This window comes from Cydia fagiglandana, chromosome 1 (genome assembly GCF_963556715.1).
Source record: "Cydia fagiglandana chromosome 1, ilCydFagi1.1, whole genome shotgun sequence".
Lineage (NCBI taxonomy): Eukaryota > Metazoa > Arthropoda > Insecta > Lepidoptera > Tortricidae > Cydia > Cydia fagiglandana.
The window spans coordinates 4,102,665-4,122,138 of NC_085932.1; the positions used below are offsets into that span (position 1 = coordinate 4,102,665).

At 39.1% G+C, this 19,474-nt stretch overlaps 3 protein-coding genes across 3 annotated transcripts in view; 1 reads left to right on the top strand and 2 right to left on the bottom strand.

The window, feature by feature from the left end:
• Nucleotides 1–5,691, bottom strand: part of LOC134679635 (mucin-2) — a 32,132-nt gene extending 26,441 nt beyond the window's left edge. Inside the window, exon 1 of the mRNA XM_063538595.1 lies at nucleotides 5,673–5,691. The gene's annotated coding sequence lies outside the window, so the exon portion shown is untranslated. The remainder of the gene's footprint in view (nucleotides 1–5,672) is intronic.
• A 1,201-nt stretch (nucleotides 5,692–6,892) lies between these two features.
• Nucleotides 6,893–8,105, bottom strand: LOC134679768 (coiled-coil domain-containing protein 97). Its single transcript, XM_063538665.1, has one exon. The coding sequence runs from the start codon at nucleotides 7,916–7,918 to the stop codon at nucleotides 6,899–6,901; it is 1,020 nt and encodes a 339-aa protein (XP_063394735.1). The 5' UTR covers nucleotides 7,919–8,105; the 3' UTR covers nucleotides 6,893–6,898.
• Nucleotides 8,106–12,376: 4,271 nt separating this feature from the next.
• The window catches only part of LOC134679824 (ATP-binding cassette sub-family C member 10), a 33,078-nt gene continuing 25,980 nt past the window's right edge, over nucleotides 12,377–19,474 (top strand). Inside the window, exons 1-7 of the mRNA XM_063538727.1 lie at nucleotides 12,377–13,168; nucleotides 13,341–13,458; nucleotides 13,844–14,002; nucleotides 14,740–14,983; nucleotides 15,702–15,966; nucleotides 18,150–18,387; nucleotides 19,059–19,207. Coding sequence (XP_063394797.1) covers nucleotides 12,563–13,168; nucleotides 13,341–13,458; nucleotides 13,844–14,002; nucleotides 14,740–14,983; nucleotides 15,702–15,966; nucleotides 18,150–18,387; nucleotides 19,059–19,207 — 1,779 coding nt within the window. The 5' untranslated portion in view covers nucleotides 12,377–12,562. The remainder of the gene's footprint in view (nucleotides 13,169–13,340; nucleotides 13,459–13,843; nucleotides 14,003–14,739; nucleotides 14,984–15,701; nucleotides 15,967–18,149; nucleotides 18,388–19,058; nucleotides 19,208–19,474) is intronic.

Below are 19,474 nucleotides of genomic sequence, written 5' to 3' on the forward strand. Positions count from 1 at the left end.
GCGCGCCGCCGCCGCCGACAAAATTTTCGCGCCGCCGCCGCCGACGTAGCGCTATCGGCGTGGCATCGGCGTGACCTTGTAGATACTACTACTTTCAGAATCACAGATGATATATATTTTATGTAGTTTAGATCTTTAACGGGGCTAGTCTGAATAGCTTATAGACATTCAAAAGGTATTTTAGATCCAAAAAAATCAAAAATTTCGATCATCATCATCATCAGCCTACTCTTGTCCACTGTTGGACATAGGCCTCTCTTATTGCACGCCATTGAGCACGATTTGCGTTATTTGCGGCAACTCTGTTCCAGTTCTTGCCAGCCGCCTTGCGAAGGTCATCGCTCCATCTAGTCTGCGGGCGTCCTACGCTACGTTTGGCGATGCGCGGTCTCCACTCGAGAACTCGTCTACCCCAACGGTTATCGGTTCTACGGCTAATATGACCGGCCTACTGCCACTTCAGCTTGCTAATCCAGTGGGATATGTCGACGACTTTAGTTCTCTGACGGATGACTTCATTTCGAATACGATCCCTCAGAGAGACTCCGAGCATAGCCCTTTCCATAGCTCGCTGAGCGACTTTAAATTTATGGACCAGTCCTACCGTGAGTGTTCAACTTTCGGCTCCGTATGTTATCACGGGTAGGACGCACTGATTGAAGACTTTAATTTGTCTTCAGACTCTGTGGGATTGATGACGTGAAGACTCGACTAAGCTTCCCATATGCTGCCCAGCCCAGCTGTAGCCTTCTATTCGACTCTTTCTCGAAGTTGTTCCTTCCTAGCTGCAGTATTTGCCCGAGGTAGACGTATTCCTGAACAACCTCGGGAACAGCCTCTTGTACTGCAATAGGTCCCGGAGCAACACGTTCGTTGAACATAACTTTTGTTTTGTAAAAATTCATCCGGAGACCTTTCCGTTGAGAAGAATCAGCTAGACAGGTCAGCATATGCTCTAAATCCTGCAACGTCTCAGCCATGATGACGATGTCGTCCGCAAATCGCAAGTGTGAGATGTACTCGCCATTAATATTGATACCATGTTCCTTCCAGTCGAGCGTTTTAAACATAATATATCCTCCAATGCATTTGTGAACAATTTGGGGGAAATCACATCCCCTTGTCTCACGCCACGATGCATGGGAATAGGCTTAGTCTGCTGGTTTTAGACTTGGACAGACATGGTAGCTGCGTTGTACAGATATCTCAACACTTGGATATATCGCCAGTCGACTTGGCATCGCTGCAGGGAATCCAGAACAGCCCAGATTTCAATGGAGTCAAAGGCTTTCTCATAGTCCACAAATGCTAAGCACAGAGGCCGATTATACTCCTCAGTCTTCTGTATAATCTGCCGCACTGTGAAGATGTGGTATATGGTGCCGTATCCTCCTCGAAATCCGGCCTGCTCCGGTGGCTGAAATTCGTCGAGTCTTCGTGCTAGGCGGTTCGTGATGACCCTCGAAAACAGCTTGTAGATGTGGCTTAGGAGCTAAATGGGTCGGTAGTTCTTCAATAGGGCCTTATTTCCCTTTTTGAAGAACAGCACGACAGCACTCCTACTCCATACCTCTGGAGTTCTCCCATCGAAGAGAACGGCGTTAAAGATGTTCTGGAGCTCCTTCAGTGCAGGTTTGCCTCCCGCTTTCAGAAGCTCAGTTGTAACGGCGTCGAAGGCGTCGGAATCAGGTCTTCGGTGTTAGGTGGAGCTCGGCCTTGGCCATAAATCGGTTTATTGGGTCGATATTGGTTAATGACGGACCTTGATTTTCTTCACTTCGGCTCTTTGGACTGTCGACCAGACGTTTCCCTGATACAGTCAATCCGCTACTTCTTACTTACCACAAAAGATAAGGGCCACGCAAAGATCTTCCGGCGAGGGCCTCGCCAAGATTAAGACCGCCTCTGATGCTGCGCGATATCGTTTATACTATATAAAACAATTTCGTACCTTTATTCAATAAATATTGCTTGAAATAGAAAAATGCACTTATTTTATAACTTTCTTACAGCAAAAATATGTATTTTCGGTAATATTTTGGTTCTAATTCTTTTTTCATTAATCAAAGGTGTTTCAAGGCCACGCCGCCGATTCGCCGCCGCCGCCGACCGATTTTGACCGGCGCGCCGCCGCCGGCTAAATGCCTATCGGCGCTCATATCTAATGGGAGCCCCACTTAAATCTTTATTTTATTCTGTTTTTAGTATTTGTTGTTATAGCGGCAACAGAAATACATCATCTGTGAAAATTTCAACTGTGATAGCTAGATCACGGTTCGTGCGATACAGCCTGGTGACAGACAGACGGACAGACGGACGGACGGACGGACAGCGAAGTCTTAGTAATAGGGTCCCGTTTTACCCTTTGGGTACGGAACCCTAAAAATTGGAACATCAGTACGTGCAAAATAGGTAAATAGCGGACCGCGAAACTTGCGCGCAAATCCTAAAACACTCAAACATTTGTTGATGCCGATTAAGCTCGCCAATACAATTTTATTCGCCGATTTGGCATCAATCTAACATTCGATGAGTGATAATTGTTACTTAATGATAACGGCGCATGCGTGGCCACGTGGCCAGCCGATTACGGTAACCTTACGTAACAAGAGAAATTTAATGTGACAACATATATAAACAGTCGTATTAAACATGTATAATACTATTAGCTAATAGCTATTTTCGCAGATTGCTATTTATAGCCATTTTTGCATTATTTGAGATTTGCATGAGATTGGCATCGCCTAGTTAATATCAGGAGAACTTTTCGACTTAGGCTGATGGCTGTTGGAGTAAAAAGTTCACCTGGGTGCGTAGCCAACATACCAATCGTTTACGCTCCCGTGGCGAACGAAAAGCAACTATATTTGTCGCTCCCTAATATAGACTACGCTACGCTACGGAGGAGGGTTAACGATTGGCATCTTGGCTAAGCCCCCAGGCTGCTTAGTCAATAATCATTTGCGCTGCAACATCGAAACGCTATCTGTCTCATTATCGCACTAATATGGAAGAGTGAAAAGAAGATTGTCAATTTGGACAATTCTGATAGGAGCTCAAGTGCCTATATTTTAGTTTGAAGTGTTTGGGACTTCTGGCTTAATCAATGAGGATGAGCCGCTTTCGCGTGCTGGGTAAAATTGGGTTGTTTAAATTTTGATGAATCCTTGTAGGTAAAGCTATAGCACAGGGCGGACACGCCATACATCGAAAATCATTTGCGTTTATATGTGTGCAAGGCACGTCTGTACACGCGTCATTGTGTGAGTAAGTGGCTTAGGGCTGACTCGTGCGGCGCGCGGCGGGGAAGGCGAAGCCGAGGTTTGCCGAGGCCGGCCGAAGGACGCGACGAGCGGCCCGCTGCGTTGCATAATTCGACCGAAATACGTAAAAAAAACAAAATATAGGTTTATGTTTAACAAAATATAGGTTTATGTTTTATTTCGCTCCAATTATTGAATTGGGTTTGTCAGTTTATAGTCCTGCACGTACTTGGACTTTCAACACGCCATTATTAAATGTACCTTATTGTTGATGCCTATTGATTATTTTATGTAACATTTTAAGAAATAATTATGTAAATTATTTCTTAAATTCTTAAAATTAAATTAAAAATCAAACGGGAATGTCCCGCGACCAACAAGTTCTTTTTTGTGAAAAGAGTGTTAAACTAAAAATAAAACATTTACGAGAAATATCTGTGTATATAGAAGGTCTAGTTACCTTAGGTACTTTAAATATTAAATGTTGGCTTAACATTCACAAATTCAACGAACGGGTTTTAATTCATATGATATTATTATTTTTACGCAAAAGTATAGCCTTATTTACTGATACATATTTCGTCTCTTTGGAAAACTATATTATTATTCATTTCTACAATAAGTAGGTATCCGTACTACCCGTACATCGCACAATACATCGGCATTTTGAACGTTGCGTCTCATCGCGTCGCGGCATCGCTAGCCGAACTGAGCGTACGTCAGGAGTCCGTCAGAACTCAGTCGCGGGGCGAGGTAATCCGAGTCGGGGCGGGGCGGTGCGTGTCCGTTCTGTATGATAATACTATTACTTATTCTGTGGCTATAGGTACCTAACGGGTAGACTACGCGCCCCGCCCTCTGGAGATGCAAACTCCCACAGAGGCGTTTGCTTGCCATCATCTTCTTCGTTGTAGTATAAAATGCACGCAGTTATATCAAGGATTCATCGGGGAAATAAAGAGTCAAGCGTCAGAAATGTGAAATTCTCCTTTAATTCGTATGCATGCCATGCCCGCCAGAACCATTTAGAGAAACAGCTAGCCAGCCTACATGACAGTGAGTGAAACACCGCCAGGGTCCAAACGACCGAATACACATTAAGGTTGTGCAACATCTCTATCTTTGAGACAAGGAAGTGTTACTTGTGTTATATCAACGAGCCAACAATGTAATGGAGGGACTGCGTCGCTGTAGCCGAAAACGGCTAGGAGGTGATTATGATGAATGGAGGGAGCAGGGGACTTTAATTGCATGATATCGTTGCCATTGTTGATTTTCGTTTGTTTGGAGTTGAATTAATATCTCTAAATGTCCATACTATTAATATAATAAAATATATATGTAGCTCGGGCTGATGCCTCTTTACTACCGAACCTGAGGACGAAAAAAGGGTACTTTCTTTTTTAATTCCCTAGGGGGAGGGGAGAGCCAAATGACTACCTAATACATACTAGTTGAACCTAGGGAACAAATCAAAATCATTTTATTAAATATTCGGACTTTGTGTTTTTGAGTAGTCTCACTACTGTTTATAATTCCTAACTATTTCTGTTAGAAAACCTCTGCTCAATTAAGTATACCTAACTGCGTATTGACAGGATTAGTATTGATAGGTATTATACGACCAGTTTATTACTTTCGAGGGGTAAATCGTATACATTTTCATCATTACTATCTAATTAGTAATTACGGTAGTACCACCTCTAGGGAAAATCGGAAATCAATATGTTCATTAATTTATGGTATTCGTTTTCTACTGTCGTTAAATACCTACATGCCGATGTTGCAGTGAATAAGCAGTAATTTATTTGATTAGGTAGTAAATATCAAATATCTAAAGAAAGCTCGAATTTTATATAGGTACATTGTGTATGACCTAGGTACTGTCAGGCGTGGCTCACTCCGCGATTTTAAGTACATCCGTCCCACACCAATTTTGGTGGCTAGCCATAAGCCGCGTTTTGTTATAGAGTGAAGCATCTGTACCTAGTACTACTATTATTTATTCTGTGACTATATGTCGGCATTAACGCTGTGGCGCGCTCTGTGCGGAAGAATGGGACGGGCTTAGCGTAGGTATACACAGTTATACATATTACTTGATTTTTGATTGCTTACTCTAAATGTCTATGTGAGTTGCTGTTTTTCTATGCGTATATCAAATCAAATCACTTAGTCAAATATCGATGTCGTCGAGATAAATCTGAAGACCAACACACCAAGAGCCTATTGCATAATAAAATACAAGCTAATACTATTTTACATACAAAATCATTAATAGTATTAGCTTGTATTTTAGTATGCAATAGGCCCCAAATCCCAATTTAAGTTATTCGCGCGAGATTTAGAATCACCAATCTTGACTTGAAATTACGTAATCTAAGTAACTTTTAAAACATAGGTACTTACCTTTAAACTGGATCTTCAATATGAGGTCTTGATCATTGTTACAACCATAGCTTGTGCCATTTTCTTTTTTTTATTTCTGATTCGGCAGTTGGTCAATGTTTGCTATTGGAAGAAGAAAAGGGTTTGGGGTCATCCATTAATTACATCACACGTTTAGGGGGAGGGAGGGGGTCAAGAAAATGTGACATATTGTGACATGGGGGAGGGGGGAGACACAAACTTTGTGACGTCACTTTAACTTTATCAGTAACCGATAATTATTTTATTCGCTGTACATTTAAATAACAAGTTTTTAAAACGATAATCGTTTTTATTCGTTTAATTTTCTTTCCTAAGCAGTTTTGGGTTATAAAATTACTAATATTTATATCATCAAAAATATTTTGATAAAATATTAATAATACTTAGGTACTTACTTAATTCGATTTGGCGATTTCGTAGAAAAAATGTGACGTCACACTAGGGGGGAGGGGTTTGCCAAATGTGACCAAGTGTGACAAGGAGGGGGGGGAGGGGGAGGGGTCAAAAACCTAGAAATTCGTGTGACGTAATTAATGGATGAGCCCTTTGGATAGAACAAAAAAAAAACAGATTAATGAAGAACCAAGGAGGTCAGAAGTATTTAAACTGTCTGTTTAAATAAGACTGATTAATAGGTAGTGTTAAAGCATGCAGGTGCTCATATCAATTTTCTATTAAAAAGAACTGGCGCGCCATACCATGCATTTTCAGTAATGTCCAACCGAAGTAATCGTTTCGGAAAAAATATCTGTTTTGGTAAGAGACTGACAGATTATTTTCACTTGATATTGCCACATATATAGCTCTTTGGTGAAGGAGAACATTGTGAGGAAATTAGACTAATCCCAACACTGCCTAGTTTTCCCTCTGGGCAAAAGGAAGAACGAAAGATGAGGCAGCCTCTTTTAATCAGTGTTGGCCGAAAGTTAATGCAAATTGAAAATGCTGGCCATTAAACATTATAAATTGAATCGTAAACTGTAATAGTCCGTTACGGTTTAAGGTTCAATTTATAGTGGTTAATGGCCAACATTTTCAATTCGCATTAACTTTCGGCCAACACTGCTTTTAATTTCCATATGAAAAACTGCCAATTCCTGGGATTAAATTGACTAGTGCATCTAACATGACGAGGAAGTAACATGACTATTTACAACAATTGGGAAAGCACTTACCTACATGAGAAGAAAGTAAAATAATCAGTTTCAACTCTCAACATGCCTTTTATTGAGATGTTCCATAAATAAATCTAAAGGGTCTTCGCCACTGTCAGTGGAGTTTTTCCTTCCGTACTCTGTGACCAGTTCCATGTGCTCCTCCAGGTTCTCCGAGTCATTTGGCTCGGAATCAAAGTACTTGTCCTCTGCGTCTTGTGAAACTTGCTTTAGGTCATCATACTGCTCATTGTTGTCTATGGTAGTGTAGTCTATATCGTCTCTGCCTTCCACGAAGCTGGAGTACATCTCCTGCATGAATTCCTCTCTAAGGAGTCTTCTTTCTGGAGCGCTTATTGTTTTCTGGGTTCTCACTTCAGGCTTAGAAGAAGACTCGGGTATTTCATGATCATCAAACTCGCCCCATTGCTTTTTCTTAAACTCTTTATCTTCATCATGGTCTTCTTTTGGTGCATTAATATCTATAGACTCTATATCTTCCTCGAGCATTTGTTGGTCTTTTGTTTGTCTCATTTGATTTCTATCAACTGTCTCCAATATCAAGTTTAGGAATGTAAGGTTTTCATTGTCCACTCCATCTCGCTCCTTTATTTCTGCTTCTGTCAAATACTGCCCCACTAGTTGATCATAGAGAAGGGGGCTTCTATACATCATTTGCTTTTCACTAAAATAATCAGATTCATCTTGCAGCTTCTTCAATGCATTGTACCTTCTATTTCTCACTCTTTTATGCCTTGTATCATCAGAGTGATATTGTTTTAATTCCTTTATACATTCCCGATATTTGCTATCCCCGCTTTCAGGCCGATAGTTATTAAAGTATTCTATGTGATGTGGTGCTAAGTATTTTCCAAATTGTAGTAAAAAATCAGTCGGCGCCCTTCTGAAGAGATCACAGGCCAACTTTATCTTATCCCGTGTCCGTATTTCTGTTTCATTAACGTGAGCAGTTTTTATAGAAATCTTTGCGCATCTCACCAAATAATCTACAATATCTGTGATAGGATCTTCAATGTCGTCTTCAGCATAACAGTTTTCATTAACCGACATGGTAAATTATTGTTCTTTTACCAAAGATAAACGTAAAATAAAGGCCTTTCTTCAATACCGTGTTGTGTTTTGCGATATTTTTTTATTTATTAAAAATTCTCAAATAATAATCTTCACGACTTCACGACAAGTCAAGCCATTTTTTACAATATTTTTACAATTTATTTTTGACAGCCCAATGACATTTGTGGTTTTTTTATTCAGAAACTTTGAATTATACTGCGTCAAGCAAATCTTGTCAGTAGCAAACGGCGGCAAATTTGAAAAATCGCGGGTTAGCAACACTGTGTTCGAATAATTCGAAAATCGCGTGTCATCTTTGTTTTATCTGTGGAATGTGGATCGCGATTGACAGCCATCATCTTTGTTTACATTCTGAATCGATTCTATTTCCAGAGATATTTCTGCTGTGTCGCCATTAAATACCAATTTATTAAATAAAATTGTGCTTAATCAAAGATAAGGTGCCTACAATGCCTACAGTTCCAAGATATAAATCTAATAAAATATTAAAATCCAATAGGACATCTACCTGCTGAAGCAATGATTTTATTCATTACATTCTTGTTTAACGGCATATTCCACTTCTAATTTTATTTTGAGATCTTCAAATTCACCACACACCGCTTTTAAATTGTCCGTCCATACCATTTAAATGCCATTTAATAACAATTTCAAACATTTTCAATAGAGAATCCACGAGTGACAATTTGAATTGACGTACGTAACAGGGCGCGCTCAGCGGAAAAAAAAGTTTTGGTACGATGTACATTGTACATTGCTGCTTTTCTTAGCGCAATACTACTCTTTGAGTGGTGCCCTACTTTAGTTTGCTTTACATTGCTACTGACAAGATTTGCTTGACGCACTATAGTTCACTGTCTAGATCAAGGCCTATTGACTTCCTTGGAATGACGTGACCAAGGGCCCAACCTTTTCTGTTCTCTTTCAAGGCGCAGCAACTAGTATCATTTCTCTCTCCTCGCTCTTTTAAAAATGCCGTTTGTCAAAAAAGGACAACCATAACAGTTGACAAGGTGGACTTCAAATCAAGTGTTGCCTTTCTTGATGCGCCCAGGCTGTGTATGTGTGCGTAAAAGCGTATATGTGTGCTCTTTTAGGGATGTGAAAAGTCGATTTTAATCATGTTATATATCGATAAACGCTACACAGCGGAACGAAATAGCGATTAATTGAAGCTTCAATATCTTCGTTAAACATAAACATAATTGAAATGCTAATGGATAATGAATATATTATAATATAATAATATAATTCAATTATTGCGGAACACCTATTTTAGGAGGTATTTATGTATTTTAATTAAATATCTGAACTTTCCCTTGGTTCCCTGCTGGGGCGTGACTATAAAATTGTGATCTGACAACCACAATAAAGAATAAAAGCGTTTTTGGTCATTTTAGGTATCGTTAAGCCTTTGAAGTTAAATTAAAATTGCAAGAAATGTCGATAGTTTATCGATATGACTTTATCGACATGGCTACAGCAACGTGGGCCGCATTGTTAATCGTACACTAAACAAAAGTGGCAACAGTGACAGCTCGCTGAGACTACGTCTTTATATATTATAAGTCTATGGACGTGACCCTTCATAATTGTACATGTTTGCTCCGTTTCTAGAGCTGTATTGCCAGTAATTACCATAAAAATATTTTACTACAGCAACATTGCTAGAACTGGCTTTGTCTATACGATTTCTAGGAACAAATCCAATTATTTTATCAAATATATTTTGATTTGTATTTTATGAAGTAGTCAAAGTCATATGTAAATTATTATTTATTTTTTGAAATATGTAAATTATTATCTATTTCAGTTTGTCTTTGTCTATGTTCATAAAATCTATGAAGGGTAGACGTGCCTCTACCCTCCTTGATACAATTTTTAAAAAAATCTTTGTCAATAGGCCTCTTTGATAGGCCTTGATTTGAGTCTGGCCGGTAAGAACATAGACAAGACAAAAGTCTGTAATGTCAATGCTGTCATTTAAGTCATTTAACGCCAAAAATATAAATTTTCATATTTAACGATTTATTCACTTGAAATATATTTATTTACCTATTAATTTAAAAATAAAAACTATTCATATGTACGAGCAACATATCTAAATGCGTCTTCGCACAGACTTAGTTAAATTTAAACCGTTGTCGCTCTTCCTTCCTTGCTGTATTATGTATCCGGCAATGGCGACTTCATCAACAATTCTTATCCGGATTATGAAAAGCCCTAATGTGTGTGTGGAAACCGTTGTAGTAAACCAGAAACAGCGATAATTTCAAGGTAAGAAATATATCAATCTTTAAATAAAAATGAGCGTACTAATTACCAAATTCAAATATAATAATTTAAAAAATCTTACTATCCCCGAAAGTCCCGCGGACGCTATATCGCGTCCGAAATTATAAACTAAATTCATCACCTATCATTGTTTACGAGTAAGCTGGTAAATTTAGACCTTAGGAATTAGCGACGTTAGAGTCTGGCTAGCCAAAAATTGTTGACAGATATTTCGTTGTTGTATCACCAATTGTCTATGATTTGAAAAAAAGCTAAAAGTCAGTTGTCGATTTATGTCATTCATTCAAATTGTTTGCGGTTTTTATGGGGTTTATTTTAAATAATATTAATAATTTCTATGCTGAGTGAGGTTCACAAACTATTATTTAAGCTCGTAAATAATTACGACAATGTGCGAAGTCGACGTGTAGCGTTGTATAATGAAAAAGTGCAATGTTTACAACTTCTAACCAAATGTAAACAAAATACGAGGTTGGTGCTCTATAAATATTTTGATACTTTAAGTACTAGTTCTAACATTTGCCGATTACTTTGATTAAGTACGTGAATTTATTAATGCCTGAATCTCATAAATAGGACAAGTGTATAAAGAAACGGATAAATTAAAAGTTCTGAAAAATATCTATAAAATCTAAATATTGGAACGTAAACATGTGTGTTTGTCGTTGACTGTACTTTAAATAGTGGTAGAAATTATGTGAGCTGACTTTGAGTGCACTTAAACGTTTATTTAGCTTATTTCCTTAGGTACCTTATTTGTGCACAGAATATCAAAGATATTGTCTAGTATCAAAACTATAATTCCTACTACACAAAGTGTGACCAGCCCAAGATTTTTTGAATTTTCCGCCAATAATTTAGGTAAAATTTCAGTAGCCAGACTCTAGTAATTAGGAAGTTAGATTATATTGTTTAATTTGTGACTATTTTGTTTTAGAAAGTGAATCATGGCTTGAGCGTGAGATAATAATATAATCCTGGCCCGTCATATGATTTCTTGGAGAAAGCTCAAAGGGTGACCAAGTGACCAAGAACGCTGCGTGGAGCTGTGGAGCAGAAATGTCCGATAACCGGATAGATGTAATAACAACTTGTAACCATTTGCCATATCAATGTATGTATTCATATGTATTGCTCCTAACATATATACACTAATCCTAAAAGGAATGAAAATATTTATATCTTAATAATACGTAACTTTTTGTAACCTTTTATATTTGACGAATTTTTAAATATAGTACCTAATCATTATCTTATAACGTATTTCTTTATTTATTTGTGATATGCTAATTTAAGAGCCCAACAACGTGCACACTAGCACCACTGCTAAAATAAATAATCGTGATTATTTAAGTTAAATTTAAATTTTACAGGTATTTAAAAAAGTGGCCGCTACTGACTGTATTGTGTATTTAAGTACCTTTTGAATACATCAAACTAGTTTTTATGTTGCTGAAATCGTCTATCTATGAGCTCAAAACAAAAACGGTCGCTTTAGTTTTGAACGGGTAGGTTGACGAATCCAGTAACATAAAAATTAGTTTAATGTATTCAGCAGTGGCGCTAGTGTGCACGTTGATGGGCTCTTAAAAACCTGACCCCAACAAAAAATAAAATAATACAAAAAGAAATTCCCTCTCCGGGATTCGAACCCAGGACCATTAGCTTCCTGAACTGGATTACTGCCAATAGCCGCTAGGGGCGCTAGGCTAAACGGGTTGTCAATTCTAATTACAATGGTATCCTACCGAGCGCTAGTAGTATAAACGAACTTTTGAAGGGGACATTTTTTTGTATGGAGTTATCGTTCTTCTCCTAGTGAGTATTATATTCTTTGGTCTAGATCTTGTAACAACATAAATTCTATGGGTTAGATAATTAATATTTATTGTTATGTATTATACAGTTATATCATTTGTACTTCAACATAGTTATTATACATGATATCATAAATCTGATAATATCATTGTGTTGCAAAAAGAGCATGAAAAGAGTGTCGATTTAGTATTGTTACTGAACGTACGCCATGTTAAGAAAAACCTGTTTGAGATACAGAAATAATCGTTTGAATATTAGAGCCAAGAGTCAACTGTCATGTCATAATTTTATTGAGTCAGACTCGGACTGTCAATGTGTATGGGTTGACAAATAAATATTTTGCATTGATTCGGGGATTCACTAATCAACAGAAAACTAGTAATCCAGATGCATATTACTCATAATTAGATCTACGTTAACATAATAATTAGTCATAAATTCGAACAAGTTATTGTATAGTTGGGTAAATGACTTGGTGTGTTGGTGCTGAAACTGATCTTGACTGGAATGTTTTGGGACATACCATGGAGATGGGAAGATATGTGTGGACCGGCCGGGCTGCAGCCCTGGGATCACGCGTCAAAGGATCTGGGACTGTGCTTCCAGCAGTTGTTTCTGCAAATTCCTCTGTACTTCATCATTGCGGTCGTGTCGGGATACTATATCGGCTACAGGAGGGATTGGGTGATAAGAGAGAAGTTGCAGGAGCGTGCAATAGTCCTCCGTAGTTTTGTTGTGCTGACTTTAGTTTTTATTCCGATAGTAGAACTGTATATTTTTATTACGAAAGTGGACTTTGTGTTGCTGCCTGTGGATTATTTTGTGGCTGGAGCATCATGCTTATCTTGGCTGGTCCATTTTGGATATGTGTTGTCTCTGAAGCACCGGTTAGGCTCGAGTTCCCGCGGGCCGTCAGTGCAGCTGTTCCTCTGGGGGCTGACGGTGGTGCTCAATGTGATAACTCTGCGTAGTTGTGTTATTCTCGGAGGCCCTGTTGCCTTCTATGTTGCCACTCTGTGTTGCCATGTAGTGTACTTTATTACTCTAATACCATCAAGTGAATCCAGGCCTACTTACTACTCAGCCTGCCTGGTTGGATCGCAACATGCTCATGTAAGTGTTTTTTTAATTTATTTTCTTAATGCATGGTTTTCACAAATAATTTCAATTTTTAATGCATATCAGAGGTTAATATTGATCCATATTCATAAATTATGTTATGTGAAATACATTATTTTCATTAAAAAATATTTTTGAAAACCTGACTCATAATTTGATGTTACAGAATGAGTATACACCATTGTTGCCCCATATGGACGAGGGTGTCTTAGGCACGGCTATGCAAGGCAATGGCTGCATATCACAACTACTGTTTTTATGGGTGAATCCACTGCTAAAGAAAGGTAACTATTTATTTATTTTTTACATGAAAAGTTTCACTAATTACACTTGTAGGAGTTGTAGGTTTACATGAATGAAGTCAGCCAGCTAAAACATCTGTTTTGCAGGAAAATATGTTTTTATTTGGCAAGCGACACTACTCATATTTGTTGATTCCTTTGTGTTGTATGCACTAAGTATAAATTTCCATTTTATATTTATTAATGGTGAGCAATAAAGAATATAAAGTTGGTCAAGCAGATATTGTCCATAGAAAAGGGCGGCAAATTTGAAAAATGTATAAAAAGTTTGAATTTCGCGGCTTTTTCTACTGACAAGATTTGCTTGACCATCTATAGTATTCTGTGTTCTTAACTTCCTAGAAACTTATTTCAAAATTAATTCTAGGTTTTGACAAGAAACTGCAAGACCCAGAGGAACTATTTGACATCCCAGCAAAGTACCGGTGTGCTTATGTGGGGGCTAAGATGGATAGAGCACTGATTGGCAACGTAGACAACTACCAGCAGTATGCGGAGATACCGCATGAACCTTTTATCAGTTCAGGTGAGTGACAGTAAAAAACATTTCTACACATTAAATGCAAACAAATGTTTTCAAGCAAGTAATGTGGAAAAAGAGTTGTTGGCAGGAAACTTCCAATAGATCTTTTCTTTGTGCTTTCCTGATTCAATTCTAAAGAATCTCTATTGGCCTTGACTAGCTGATGATAAACAAACCAGGATATAGATTATGTAGTCTTTAATAACATTTAAATAAACGATTCTTATAATGAGCTCTTTCATTTGATATGTAACACAATATAGTTTAAAAACTTTATTTTTTAATTTTCTCATTTACCCCCCAAAAGTGGCCCCTATGTTTAAAATTCATTTGTTTACGTTACATGTCCGTCTTTGGGTCACAATCTTACATATGTGTACCAAATTTCAACTTAATTGGTCTATTAGTTTCGGAGAAAATAGGCTGTGACAGACGGACAGACAGACAGACGCACGAGTGATCCTATAAGGGTTCCGTTTTTTTCCTTTTGAGGTACGGAACCCTAAAAAGGAAAATATACGAAGTATGACATAAATGTTTAGGTATTTTTATGTACCTACCTACTTCAGTAAAATTACTTTAGGGCTGTATTGTGACTCACTAAGCTATCGATGCATTCATGTAAGTAAAAAGGAAAAATATTCCATAATTGCTTTATCAGTACCATATTTAGATTTAGTGGAAGCACCATTTTGGCGGGTCTATGCAGACATGGCCTGATATTGAACATGAATTGGCAGGCTACGGCGCGGTGGGCGAGTCGGCGCCGCAGTCCTCTACGCCGGTAACGCCGACCTCGCGCGTGCCGCTGCGCCGTCGCCGAAATGTGACTCTTCTCCGCGCACTGCACTCGTGCTTCGCGTACCAATTCTATAGCATCGGCGTGTTGAGGCTGGTGTCGGACATGGCGGGCTTCGCTGGACCTATGCTGCTCAATAGGCTGGTCGCGTTCGTGGAGGATGAGAGTATCGATCAGCATTATGGGTAAGATTTTGTTATGTCATGATGACTTTTGTAACTCCTCATTTGAGCGTTTTCGTTGTTGAATCATAAAGGAACCCGACGACTTTGTTAACCTAACCTAACCCCAAGAGCTGGCGCATGAAACTGTATTTATGAAAGTCACTGCCATTTGGCCTTTTAACCAAGAAGGGATACTTGGCTTAGCTGAAATCAGTTCCTCACAATGTTTTTCATCACCTAAAAGTGACTGCTAAGTATCTATCAAATGATATCTCGGACATAACTTGAGAGACGACATCAAAAGAACAGCTGGATCAAAATGGGTACAAAGGGCACAAAATAGACCAGAATGGCAAAAATTGAAGGAGGCCTACATCTCAAAGATTGAAAAGGGCTAAAAAGAAGAAGAGAAGAAGAAGAGAACTTGAAAGAAGCTCACTAGTACTACAAGTCGGGGTTTGTACCTGCGACCTCCAGTTTCAAAGTCGCACGCCATGTCTTTAAACATGAAACTGTCAGCTCCATTTTTAATTTAGAACTCTTAGCTTCACTCCCTGTGTGTTAATTCCATAATCATTTTTCTAGCACGAACGAGGCAACGCTAGTGATTTCCTTCCGATATTTAGTTTATTGATACCTATCTTATAAGTTTCATATACAACGGCCACATTTGTAAATAAATGAACAAGAATAAACTAAATATCATAATTAAATCACTACCATTGTCTTTTTTTTTCAGCTACATTTATGCAGCAGGTCTCATGGCCTCCACCCTAATATCCACCTTATTCAATGTGCACTTCAACTGGCTGATGTCCCTCATCGGCCTCAAGACGCGCGGCGCCATCGTCTCGACCATACTCCGCAAGACCCTGAGCGTCACGTCCACTGAGCTCAATAAGTCGTTTTCCGTTGGAGAGATAACGAACTTTATGTCCACGGATACGGATAGAATTGTGAATTCTTGTCCGAGCTTTCATGCTTTGTGGAGTATTCCTTTACAGGTGTGTATTAGTGAAATTATATGTTTTTATACTAAAACTTTTCTGTATTTTGGTCATTTGGTGATCGCCAACTAATACACCAAAACGTCTAAACATTGTATGTACTTACCTACTTAAGCGCTCAAAAATATCTGGTGCCATCGTATTTCGTTAATCATATTTCAGTCAATCATAATTCATTCGTAATCGAAGTATCCGATCGAAGTTTAGGCATAAAAATCGTGTTTCGCCCGAATGTTCGGTTTCGGCTGGGTTCCGTCTATTTGGCATAATTTCCGTGACCCGAAACGCATCTGGCATAACCTATTTCGCAGAAATGTATTTCGACGAATGTTAAATTTGCAGAAAGCTTCAGTTTGTATAATATGCAATAGGCCGAATGTTTGCAAGTCCAAATCTTAAATAGACTACTATTATTTTGGCCGACTTTTGATACGAATAATTTTATTTTGCGTTTGTTTAAATGTCCGAAATGTGATTTGCATAATCTGTTTAGCATAATAGGATTTAGGCGAATATTTACATCGCAGAAAACGTATTTCGATTCTTTCTATTTGGTATAACTTGTATGATCTAAAACGCATCTGTCATAAGCTACATTTAGCAGAATGGCACATAGCATTAGCGCCTGCGCTTTGCTACGCAAGGACGACGAGGCTGCTATGCCCGTAGCGCCGGAGCAGATGCGGAGTCCAACAAAAAAACTGTTGCTAGAAAAGTGGGTTAGGTTAGGTTAGAACTGCGACCTCACGGAAACAATCTATTGCCAGAAAAGTGGGTTAGGTTAAGTTAGATCTGCGACCCCACGAAAACAAACTGTTGCCAGAAAAGTGGGTTAGGTTAGGTTAGAATTGCAACCCCACGAAAACAAACTGTTGCCAGAAAAGTGGGTTAGGTTAGGTTAGAACTGCGACCCCACGAAAACAAACTGTTGCCAGAAAAGTGGGTTAGGGTAGGTTTGAACTGCGACCCCACGAAAACCAACTGTTGCCAGAAAAGTGGGTTAGGTTAGGTTAGAACTGCAATCCCACGAAAACAAACTGTTGCCAGAAAAGTGGGTTAGGTTAGGTTAGAACTGCGACCCCACGAAAACAAACTGTTGCTAGAAAAGTGGGTTAGGTTAGAACTGCGACCTCACGAAAATAAACTGTTGCCAAAAAAGTGGGTTAGGTTAGGTTAGAACTGCGACCCCACGAAAACAAACTGTTGCCAGAAAAGTGGGTTAGGTTAGGTTAGAACTGCGACCCCCAAGAAAACGAACTGTTGCCAGAAAAGTGGGTTAGGTTAAGTTAGAACTGCGACCCCATGAAAACAAACTGTTGTTATTCGGCGAAATGAAATTATGAGAAATAATAGTTGCGAGTTGCGAAACATTCGGCGAATTAATTTCAGCCAAAAAATATTGGGCCTACAACATATATGATTCTCGCAAGTATGCAAAACATTTCTATGCCATAAGATTTTATGCTTGTAGTACATTATGCTTAATGGCGAATTATGCTAAAATAAATTATTACAAATAAAATTATGCGAAATGAAACAGATACCAGGTCTCGATTCGGACATTAAAATGATGCCAAAAGACACTTCGATCAATAAAAATTATGCGTAGAGCACGTATGCGCAACAATCCAGTACCAAGTGAGTTTATGCTAACAGTATATTATGCCTAAAGTTATTATGCACAATAGAATTATTACAAAAAAAATTATGCCAAAGATAGGGGAACCGTTTCGGCTATATAGAAATTGCCGAACGAAACTGGATTTTCGGTAGTGTCCAACTGAAGTTTCGGTTTCGGCATGATAATGATGATTTTCGGCCGAAATCAAACCTAACCTAACCTATGTAAGGGCCACCCACACTTACCAGTATTAACCTTAACCCTTTAGTCCGTAGCGGCAACATGCTTACCATCATACTTAACACAAACGCATCTGTACTTGTATTATAAGAAAGGAATGTCAAATGGTTAAGGGCCACCCCACATCTAGCGTCCCTCGAGCGTCGGCGTCTGGTCAGCGCTATGGAAAATATGGAAAATGACGTCGCTGCGCAGTTGCGTCGACGTTGTGTCGAGCAGCGGCCATAGAATTGTAGACGCCGACGCTCGAAAGGCCAGATGTGGGGTGGCTCTTAAGGGTTCGTTAAAACATTTTAATGTAAATTAATTATTGTTCCAGCTCTTCATCACGCTATTCCTCCTCTACCAACAAGTGGGTGTCTCCTTCCTCGCCGGCGTGGCCTTCTCCGTCCTCCTCATCCCCGTGAACAAGCTCATCGCCAACAAGATCGGCCAGCTCAGCACCGAGCTTATGAAACACAAGGACTCCCGTGTTACTCTCATCAGCGATTTACTCCGGGGCATTAGGACCGTGAAAGTGCATGTTTGGGAGGACTACTTCATAAACAGAGTAACAGGTAACTAATAAATATTAACTTGCATATTTCCTTCTCTACAACTAGATCGGGCTCTAAGAGCTCATGAAACACAAGGACTCCCGTGTTACTCTGATCAGTGATTTGCTCCGGGGCATTAGGACCGTGAAAATGCATGTTTGGGAGGACTACTCCATAAACAGAGTAACAGGTAATTTGTTAAACTATTATTTTACTAAAACAAGCAATTACTCTTTGGATTTCACGGGCCTATAAATCCCGGTCTTTTAATAGGCTTGCGTTGGGATACAGATCGAACCCGTAGAGCCCCCTTGGAGAGCTTTAATGTCATGAAGAACGCCTGCTGTGGCATGTAGAACGCCTGCTGATTACTCTCATTATTATGATAGTTGTAGATCTTAATGGACTTAATGACGCGTTTAGCTTAGGGTGGTATTCCACCTACCCACTTTATTTTTCCAATGTGTATTGCGTCTTATGTTTGCGTTCATGAGAGAGTGAGCCGCACTGACATTGGACAGGGGGAATAACACCCTAAGGTTTTTTTTATCTGAATAGAGTTGCATTGTTTTATTTCGTTCAATTTTCAAACAAAAAAAAATCAACTCTGTTAGAATTTGACTGGCAAATTTTATATTATTCCTTGTATGTTTTCTTAGGAGGTTAAAAAACCATTTATAAACTATTGCCAGAGTCCCGAACATTGGAGCTGAAGTACCTGCGCTGGCGCAAGTACCTGGACGCGATCTGCGTCGTACTGTGGGCCACCACGCCCGTGCTGGTGTGCGCGCTCACGCTGGGCGTGCACGCGCTGCGCGGACAGCCGCTCCTAGCGCCCACCGTACGTACAACAAACAACTAGAACAACTAACCTGAGCTCAAAAACCGGCCAAGTGCGAGTCAGACTCGCGCAGGAAGAGTTCCGTACCATTACGCAGAAAAACGGCAAAAAAAAACACGTTTGTTGTATGGGAGCCCCACTTGAGTAGTATTCAACGTTGCAGGCGGGGTATATTTTATCGAGATGGGGTAACTGTCTGTATAATATCTGAAATGTTTTTGGAGGTCATGTTTGTACTGAGAAAATAATGAGATGAAAATGAAAAAT

What these genes read in the sequence shown, in the direction of transcription:
- LOC134679768 (XM_063538665.1), bottom strand. Translation starts at nt 7,918, where the DNA reads ATGTCGGTTAATGAAAACTGTTATGCTGAAGACGACATTGAAGATCCT.